The following is a 10,306-nucleotide window of genomic DNA, read 5'->3' on the forward strand; positions in this document are numbered from 1 at the left end:
CGAACCAAAGGGAGAAGGAAAGGGGGAAGAGAAAGGAAAGGGGGGGGGGATTCTGCCTCCCCTTCCCTTTCTCCCCCTCCTATTTCCTTCCCCATCTCCGGTAAATAAGGAAGGGGGGCTAGGAGGAACCCAAGTAGGATACGGTCCTACTTGGGGTGCCTCCTAGCGTCTCCCCTCCCCTCCCACCTATTTACATTTGGGGGGTGGGGGGCGCCCCCCTCCACCGTTTACACCCTCGGCCATATTTTCGTAGTGCTTAGGCGAAGCCCTGCGAGGATCACTTCACCATCATCGTCACCACATCGTCATGCTGACGGAACTCATTTACTACCTCGACGTCTTGCTGGATCAAGAAGGCGAGGACCTCACCGAGCTGAACGTGTGCAGAACTCGGAGGTTTCGTACGTTCGGTACTTGATCGGTCGGAGCTAGAAGAAGTTTGTCTACATCAACCGTGTTGTCAAACGCTTCCGTTTATGGTCTACGAGGGTACGTAGGCACACCCCCCCCCCCTCGTTGCTATGCATCTCCTAGATAGATCTTGCGTGAGCGTAGGAATTTTTTTTGAAATTGCATGCTACGTTTCCCAGCATTTTGGTGGGTACATTACCTAGTTGTCGAGAATTTTAGTCTGTTCTAAATCATTGGTTATGTTAATTTTTGAGTGCATCTAACTTCATATTTGAATTTTATGAGATTTGGTTCAGCGAACTTGCATTTGTCAATCAAAAAATTGTACCTGAAATGTTCCGCCCCGGCTAAGTTCAATTCCTGGATCCGCCATTGACCGGGATAGAGGGGGAGAGAGCGCCCCTCCTTCTTCTTCTACTTCCTTGACCTCCCCCCTAGATGGGAGGAAGTTTTCCCCTCTGGTCCATGGCCTTCATGGAGGTGGAGGGGCGGGAGCCCCTCCGAGATTGGATCTATCTCTCTGTTTCCTTCTGTTTCCGCGTTCCTGTTTTCTGGCCTTTCACCGTTTCTTAAATTCCCGGAGATCCTTAACTCCGATTGAACTGAAATTTTAACACGATTTCTTCCGGATATTATCTTTCATGCGGTGAAATTAAGAACAGTAAAACTGAGCCTAATCCCTGCTCTCTCACGAATTTGGCATTCCTGGCCGTTCGATTTCATCTGGTAGACATTCCTGAACGTTTGGATCTTTGTCTCATGACGTGTTTAGCGCTAAATGGGCCACAGGTCGAGAGGGCAGCTACTCCCGTAGCTTTTTTGGACCCCTGTGGTTAATTGGGCCCGTTTTGGTGCTCGGCCCAAGGCAGCGAGCGGCCCTCTCATAAACTACACTCCCGTCTCCATAAAAGAAAAAACAGATCGCTGAAGAGAGGAATCAATCGGGGCAGTCGATACAGAGAGGATGCGGCGAGCGATCAATGCAGACGATGTGGGCGGCCTGCGATGGACTCTAGCTGAGGTGCGACTGGATTGGGATCCAGCGGAAGCGCCGGACGCGGGTGAATCGGGGGCCGGTCAATCACGCCGTAGGGCGATCCGCTGCGAGGTACTCCGTAGAAAGGTGGGGAGACATGGGCGATAATGGCGGCTCATCTCATGGAAACTGCTCCAACCAGACTTCAAACGCACAATCATACTTCAGTTTCTAATCGCGCATTCATGGCGGGGAACGACGTCTCATGTGGTGGACACTTCAGTTTCCAATTGGTACGTGTATATAGGCTTCCTCCCCTGCCCCTTTTCGCTCATCCTCTCTGATCCAGATCCAGCAGCACAACATCTTCAGCATCGCCCGCTGGAGCCGTTGAAGCATGGGGGCGAACGGCCCGGCTAGCAGCACCCCCGCCTCGTCATCCTCTTCGTCGGTCACGGCTGGCGGTGGCGGGACAGCCCAGAAGCCGTGGTTGTTCGTCGGGCTCGGGAACCCCGGCAGGATGTACAATCTAATGGGATTAAGCGCCATCGACGAGGAGAGGTGGATGCTTGAGGTACTAGCTGCTAATGTTTCAATCCTACTAGGCAGTGCCTTGCTAATTGCTATTAATGTCTACTACGGCAGTGGAAAGGAGGAGTTCATTGCAGTCTGTAAGATGGATGTGTGATCCGTGAAGTGAAGATCCATCCGGCATCCGTGGTTGGCCGAGGCAAAGATTTAGTGCTGAATAGAAAATAAGTACATCTGTGGGAAGTGCATCAGTAGGATGCAAATGAAACTTTTGAGACTTAATGAAGTTGAGCAAAACTGCAGAAAAGAATTTCAGTCGTGCAAACTAAGTAGAGCCTCCCTCGCAAAAAAGAAAGAAAGAAAAAAAATAAAAATAAAAACCTAAGTAGAGCCTCTTCAGCAAGGGAACATACATATTTTAAGTTTTTTATAGCCTGATCCAGATGCTGTAAGTTAAGTTTGTAAACTTTGTGAATCATTTTGTTCCAGCTTTTCTTATTGTATAGTCTAACTGTATCAGGCATTTACTATGTGCAGATTTGCTTTTGCCATTGCTGATCACGTCCTTCTCTCTCTGCTAGGAAACATATACCTACTTATTGCATTCTTAGGATCCTTTTTAGTTATGCTAAACTTAAATCCTTCTGTCAACAGTTTAGTGATTATTCAGAAGGGACGTTGCATATTCCCAGATGCACCAGATCACTAGATGTGGTCTGACTTGGCCTTTGTACTTCACTTCACTCCATATCCTTCACATCAGACACTGTTAATGAGAAGTTAGTTGGTGTAATTTGTGATCAAACGTGTTGCCTGCTACCTTATTAAATATAATTGCACAACTCAGTGGGTAGGCTCGGTTTACCTGAAGCTTGATGTTCTTGCCTACCTACTTTCATTGGTTTTGCAAAGCCATGTAATGTCTGTAGTAGCATAGCCTTTCTTATATAGATTTTAATAGCACTGAGATTTTTTTTGACGGATAACACTGATATTAGATAGTTTTTTTTTGGGTAGAATTCTCAAATTGTTTCACTTGTTCTAAGGGAGCTGTGCATTCTCAGCTGGTAGCCACTATCGACTGTTGAAGTTAATCATGATGCAATTCATAAATCTTAGTTGCTAGAATTTTAGATTTGCTGGAGCCATTTTAATTATGTCCAGCAAAATAGACGTTACCTGCTTGGAAAAGGCTACTTAGGCTTGATGCTAAGCTCTTCTCAGGGGCACAAGCCAAGCTCTTCTCAGGGGCAAAAGGTATTATTTTTTTGGTTGCTTGACACTACAAACTCTTGGCATTCAGTTAACTCTGTACTGAGACGACGGTGACCTCTTGTGGTGGTGTGAAGTGACGAACATATAGCCCAGTCCCTCTCGATCCCTCTCCTCCCGCGGCGTGAATCTTTGTATTCTGCCTCCATGGTATTGTCTGTACGTCCCCTTACTTGAAGAGATTTCTTTTTCCGACTTTGTCACCTCAAGATTTAGTGATGATTCCAGTCAGATTGGTTTGCTGCATACTTAATCACCATCCATTAGATGAATTATTATTTGTTTGGCTGCTAAAACAAGTACCGGTGCTCTGTTTTGCTAACCTGAATATTCAGTTTGTTGTCCTTAAATCCAAGCAACTTATTTTGTTATACTCCCTCAGTCATGTAAGACGTTATTACATTCAATATTGCTTGCATATTGTATGTAATAACGTCTTATATTATGGACGAAGGGAGTATTTAACATCCATATTACATTTCATCATATATTTACGAATTTCCTACCATTATACCGAAGAAATGCATGGGCGCGGCAATGCGCGCCAGCAATGATCTAATTAACAATCAAATTAATAACGGCAGATGGAAGGTTGACGGGGTTGACTGGCTCGATCTAGCCGAGCGCGATGCAGGCGACGCGCGGATCCTTGGATACAACCGATGCATGCGATCTGTCTACGAGGGGATCCATCTGATGCGTGTGATCCTTTGGGATTTGAAGAAGGCAATTAATCTTCAGTCTCTAGAGTCGTTCGTGGTGGATGATGTATGCCGGTCGTTGACGGCGATTAATGAAGGTGTGTGTCTTTCTACTTTCCAACCTGTGTTGTACTGTATAATATAAGCTCCCTCGCTTGTCCCTCCCAATGCAATATGTACTTATCAGCTTTACGTATTACAACAAAATATGTACTCTAGATTAGGATGTCGTCATGAAATCATTTATCTGAACATAACAAAGACAAGTTAGAAGTTGGGGATAGAGAAGTAGTACAAGAATGCAATTTATCGTCTAGGGCTGCATCGGCATATTGTAAAAAAAATTGAAACATGTGAGACTACAAGCAGATGTAGTCCATTTTATGATACACCAAATATTTATGTAGCATATTGTTCATGTCAGGAACATAGAGAGAAGACTGTAATTATGGACAGAGGAGAGGAATAAATGGGAGTAGGTGGAGTGGAAATTGAGTAGGTGGTGGGGCAGAATTTGAGTAGGTGTCGAGTTCATTAGCTCTGGCCATTTGATCAGATATGCTAAATGGGGCCTTATGTAGAATGAATATTAGCTACAGGAGCACATCTCTCTGTATGGAGTGAATTCGATTGAGAAGCTGAACCTGTACATTATCTCAGTCTTTTACTTAGTCCTTGTTCTATTTGATAGTCGACTTTACAGGTAATGCAAAACTTGCTTTTGCCTTTTAAGAATTCATACTATTTCTATTTTTGCAGCGAACACAATGGAATAAATGTGGCAGTTGCTGACCAGACTTGAGTCTAACAAATGAGCAGTACCTATGACTGGATCCGCGTAGGATGAACATGATGTATACCCCAAAAATTGTTGACCTGTTAAGTATTTTCGTGGCGTGGATGCTAAAGTACGAGCAGGTAAATCAGAAGCTACTGCAGCTACTTGACTGCAAGATGCAGTTTGGTTGTGCATGACGCATTCTGCTAGAGCTATGAGATGAGTTTGACTCCCCTAAGCTTTGTTTGATAAATAGTGTTAAGTCCCCTCTTGGGTTGCACACATTATTACTTTGCCTTCGGGGGGAAACTGATTGTATGAATGGATCGGTTAATTTTACTAAGGTTAATTAGTGCCAGTAAGTTGAATTGTTTGTTTCTATATAGAAAATGAAATGTTAGTGCCCTTGTTCTATTCCTTATTGTATTCCAGTAAGTTGAATCAGTTTGGATAAAATTAAATGTTAGCGACATGTAATTTGCACAATATGGATGCTCGTATTCCTCAATTTCTATTCAATTAAAATCGGTGTAGGTTCATTATGTTATGATCTGAATCTTGATGTGTTGTACAATAGTATAAGTGTAACGTCTGATCTTTAGAAAATGCTTAATGCAGGAATGGTTGATAGTATACAAATATATTGTCAATGAAGTAAAGAGCGCCCAATAAACCAACAAGAAGGGAGTATTCTTATACAAAATCATACTATTGCCAACCTTCTTAACATCTAACACATTCCTAGGAGCATAATAATCAACTTAAAATATTTGTTCCACCAATAACTAACATGCTCGTGAAAAAATAAACATGCACAAACGCACACACCGTCAGTTAAATTTCGGGTCAAACAACATGATTCATATGTGTGAGCATGTTAAATATAATGTGTGATTATATGATGATTAAAGTCAAAATTGACGGGCGCAGCAACGCGCGCCGGCAACGATCTAGTAAGGGCATAAAACCGCCTTACGGAGGGAAGTAAAGAGACAAAGTAGCATATTTTTCAGAAAATACAACTAACTGGACACAAGTGTCATAGAAAGCAAAACGAAAATTGGATTCGCTGTTAAACAGGAAAGAAAATGTTTTTCAGTGTCAAATAGGCTAACAGAATTGAAAATAGTGTCAGATATGGAACTCTTTCATTGTAATTATGCATCTTTCAAATGAAACTCTCGCTTATCCCTCTAGCTAGCTAGTTTGATCCCTCCTAGCTGGACACATGCACGTGTGCAGTAAGTTTGATCCACGTCCTAAATGGACACATACACGTGTGCAAGTGCAACTATAACTTTTTGAATCGTGTGTAGCTATGTGTACTACTAAGAAATAAAAACATTTGATCAATTGTATGGGAGGGATGCCTTCCAGAAGGTGTCTGTTGGGAAAGAGATATCTCCCCAACACATCCCTTAAGCATGTATATAAATGGGTTTCCCACATTGCAATAGATCTAAGAGAACCATTTGTGTCTCTATTTTGTCTCTTTACTTTGATACTACAACATCTACAACCCCAACTTTCTTCCTAGCCGGACCCAGGCACATGTGCATCCATGATTTGTTTGAGCGGTCAAAATCATGCGTAGCTCCGTGTACAACTTCTAAGTATTTATTTTGTGAAAGAAATTCCTTTCCAAGTAGGTGAAATTTAATGCACTTTATGTACATAATTTGGCTTGTGGGTATCTCTTTTATCTTTAATCTCAATCATTGTATTTAAAATTTATGGAGTATATATTTTAAGCATATGTGAACGAACTTGGTTGCTTGTTTGTCTTTTCTTTTAGTAATATACGTAGTAGATAACTTATTATTAAAAACTTGCACTTACATTTCAAACATATAAACCTAACAAAACATACACATCACAGCACACGTAGCACTACACACATATATAGTACAATATCGTATCATCTGTAGATACAGTGCCAAAGTAATTTAGGGCAGATCCAGCAATGCATCCATCCGTGGCATCATCGTTCGCACAGCCAGCATGTGCGTGCACATGCATGGATGCAGCTTATTTAATTTGCACATTACGCTACGCGTCATATGTATACCCAGCGCGTAGACTATATGATACTCCATCCATTCCACAATATAGTGCCTATAGATTTTTGTGAAAGTTAAACTTTGTCAACTTTAAGCAAATGTATAGAGAAAACTGTCTACATCTACAATACCGAACATGTACATTCTGAAAATATAACTTAGGATGTATCCAATGGCGTGCATTTGGTATTCTAGATATACCTATTTTTCACTATAAACATAGTCAAAATTTGTAATGTTTGACTTTTGTAAAAATTTATAGGCACAACATTATGAAACGGAGGGAGTATACACTAGCTACATGACTGGATAGGCACTGTACATGGCGATGCCACACAGCCAGCAGGGCCCGTCGGCTCCCCTGCGCACGAAGAAGCCCTTCTGACCCCACGTCTGCCGCCATGAGTTTTGGCGATCCAGTACTCTTCCCCGGCGGCAGTGACTCCATAGCCAACGATCGTCACCACGTGGTTCTGGCTGGTGGTACAAGGCCCATTGTACACGCGGGACTCGTACTTCTGCAGCACGGAGCTGCTCCCATCGTTCTGGACGGTCATCGGCGTCCTGAGCACGGCCAGTGCCAGCGCGCTGTCGTTGCTCCCCGGCTGCACCTCCTGGACGCCGGTGATCTTGCCGATGCGTCGAGCGGCGTTGTGCACCACGCATCTGCCTCGCTTGGCCAAGTAGGGGTACTCAGCCTCCATAAGGAGGCCGCCTTTTGAAATGAAAAAGAATTAATGAAAAACATAAAATAAAAAAAAAACCCTTAAAACCCCTAAACCCCTAAACCTTTTAGTCCTGGTTGGTGTAACCAACCGGGACTAAAGGCCTCCAGCCCCCGGTGCGGGCTCGCACCATTTGGTGGGCCTTTGGTCCCGGGTCGTGACGAACCGACACTAGGGGGGTGGGGGGCTTTAGTACCCATCTTTTAGTGCCGGTTGGCGAATTGGGACTAACGGTCGTTACGAATCGGGACTAAAACCCGATTCTGCACTAGTGCATACTGTTGGCGCCGCCTCTCGCAGCGCTGCTCTTTTTCTACCTCTTGCTGCCTCTCACAGCTCAACCTTCTCTCTTTGTCTTACAAGAACACACACATACATGGTTGGAAACTCACACGCTCACACACTAGCCAAAGAAAAGAACAAAAGCTTCGCTGAGACTCTCTCCTTTGGCAGCCACAAGTGCTACATTTTCTCTCTTCTCATTGATTCAACCAAACGGGATTACACTGCTTAAATAAACACACACGTACTGCCCAGCAGCCACTCTCGGCCACTAACATCACGTACCGACTAATCTCTAACAAACTGACCCACTCACGCCACTTCACATGCACCCATCTAATCTTATCTTGACCACTTCTTCCTCCTAGAATCACTCTAGGCACACGACCCTCACGCAGCTAACAAACTAACTGACTCTCTCAGCTCGGCTAGACAAGATTAATCCTAACACATACACATGTGTAAGTGCAACTATAAGTTTTTTAATCATATGTAGCATTAAGAAATAAAAACATGTGATCAATTGTATGGAAGGGTGCCTCCCAGGAGGTGTCTGTTGGAAAAGAGATGTCTTCCCAACACATCCCTTCAACATGTTTATAAATGGGTCTTCCACATTGCAATAGATCTAAGAGAACTATTTGCGCCTCTATTTACAAATGCTCCTGCAACGTTTCAAGAACTCATGAATGATGTGTTCAAGCCCAAACGATTTGTGTTGGAAGAACTTGCACTTACATTTCAAACACATACACCTGACAAAACATAGACGTAACACCACACGTAGGGCCACACAAATATATATAGTAATATATCGTATCATCTACAGGTACGGTGCCAAAGTAATTTAGCGTAGATCCAGCCATAGGTATCCGTGGCATCATCGTTCACAGTCAGCATGTGCGTGCACATGCATTGATGCAGCTTATTTTAATTCCACATTACGCTGCGCGTCATATGTAGTATACCCAGCGCGCAGACTATTATGATATAGCACTAACTACATGACGGGGTAGGCACCGTACATGGCGATGCCACACAGCCCGCGGGGCCCGTCGGCTCCTCTGCGCACGAAGAAGAAGCCCTTCTGACCCCATGTCTGCCCCCACGAGTTCTTGGCGATCCAGTACTCTTCTCCGGCGCCGGTGACCCCGTAGCCGACCACCGTCACCACGTGGTTCTGGCTGGTGGTGCACGGCCCCTTGTACACGCCGGACTTGTAGTTCTGCAGCACGGGGCCGCTCCCGTCGATTTGGACAGTCACGGGCGTCCCGAGCACGGCCAGCGCCAGCGCGCTCTCGCTGCTGCCCGGCCGTACATTCTGGACGCCGGTGATTTTGCCGAGGCGGCGGGCTGCGTCGTGCACCGCGCATCTGCCTCGCTTGGCCAAGTAGGGGTACTCGGCCTCCGTGAAGAGGCCGCCTTTTGATTTGATCCATTCGAGTGCGCTCTTGGGCCACCCGTAGCCGCATGGCGAGCTGAACACACCCGTGCTGCAGTCAACCAGCTCCTGCACGGACAGGTCAACCAGCTCCCCGCCCTTTATCTTGTTCAAGCTCTCCACCGTCGCCGCTGCAGCAAATGCCCAGCAGCATCCTACAGCAATATTGTGCAACAAGGTTGTTTCAGGTGTGTAACCAGTAACCACACGCATGCATGCCATATAAATTGCTTACCACATGCCCCTTGTTGCTTGGCAGGCGTGACAACACCATGTTCCCTCCAGTCGAACTGCCGGGGAGGGTCAGCGGCGGTCATCGTTAAATTACGATCCTCCTCGACGGCATTCTTGGATGATACTGCCTGCTCTGCAACATCTCCGGCTAAAGTAGTGATGAGACCACCACCATCACGGGCTCCACCATAAGCGCCACCGACATACCGCGCCATGAACTCCTCATTAGTGAGGTCGGTGAACTCGTTCTCACCGAGCTCATAGCCGAGCCTCTCGGCCTCCCTGTTGGAGGCATCGATGAGGTCCACGTTGCGACGGTACACCTCAAACCGCCGCAGCTTCTCGGCGGCACTATGGTACGTCCGGCCATGCGCTGACATCCACCGGTGGAACCTACCCAGCATCAGCAGGTCATGGTCGTCTCCATCGCCGGACATAGCACGGGAGGAAGGTAATGTGGTGCTGGAGAGGGTGACTAGGAGGACGAGGAGAGGCAACGAGCGGAAGAGGGGAGCCATGCCCATGTGTTGATGCAAGAACACTTGATTTTGGTGATGGTGGCGAGGGTTCTCAGTTTCGTGGGTCGTTTATATAGTGGGGGGATATTAAGCTGAGGAGGCTGTGGCCGCCGAGATGCCAATTATTTGCTCGGCATGCATGATGTGGAGTTGTGGCATGGCTACACCTCACATCATGCTACTGTTAGGCATTGGTGTCATTAATTATGTGATGCTAGCTCACATGCTATGCTCGTACGAAAATTAGAAGGCAATGGTGTTAGTATATGATGATTGCTCTCCATGGCCCATGTCATGCTCGTACTCCCTCCGTCCGGTAATACTTGTCATCAAAATGGATAAAAAGAGATGTATTTAGACGTATTCGGACGGAGGGA

The 10,306-nt window shown here is 45.5% G+C and overlaps 1 protein-coding gene across 1 annotated transcript; it reads right to left on the reverse strand.

Moving 5' to 3' along the window:
* Positions 1 to 8,464: 8,464 nt before the first annotated feature.
* On the reverse strand, positions 8,465 to 9,957 carry LOC119299986 (ervatamin-B-like). The gene is made up of 2 exons (XM_037577082.1): positions 9,413 to 9,957; positions 8,465 to 9,332 (listed from the first exon to the last, which is right to left on the reverse strand). Exons 1-2 carry the CDS (start codon positions 9,933 to 9,935, stop codon positions 8,737 to 8,739), a joined length of 1,119 nt encoding a protein of 372 aa, XP_037432979.1. The 5' UTR covers positions 9,936 to 9,957; the 3' UTR covers positions 8,465 to 8,736.
* Positions 9,958 to 10,306: the final 349 nt, after the last annotated feature.

This window comes from Triticum dicoccoides, chromosome 1B (genome assembly GCF_002162155.2).
Source record: "Triticum dicoccoides isolate Atlit2015 ecotype Zavitan chromosome 1B, WEW_v2.0, whole genome shotgun sequence".
In the NCBI taxonomy this organism is placed as follows: Eukaryota; Viridiplantae; Streptophyta; class Magnoliopsida; order Poales; family Poaceae; genus Triticum; species Triticum dicoccoides.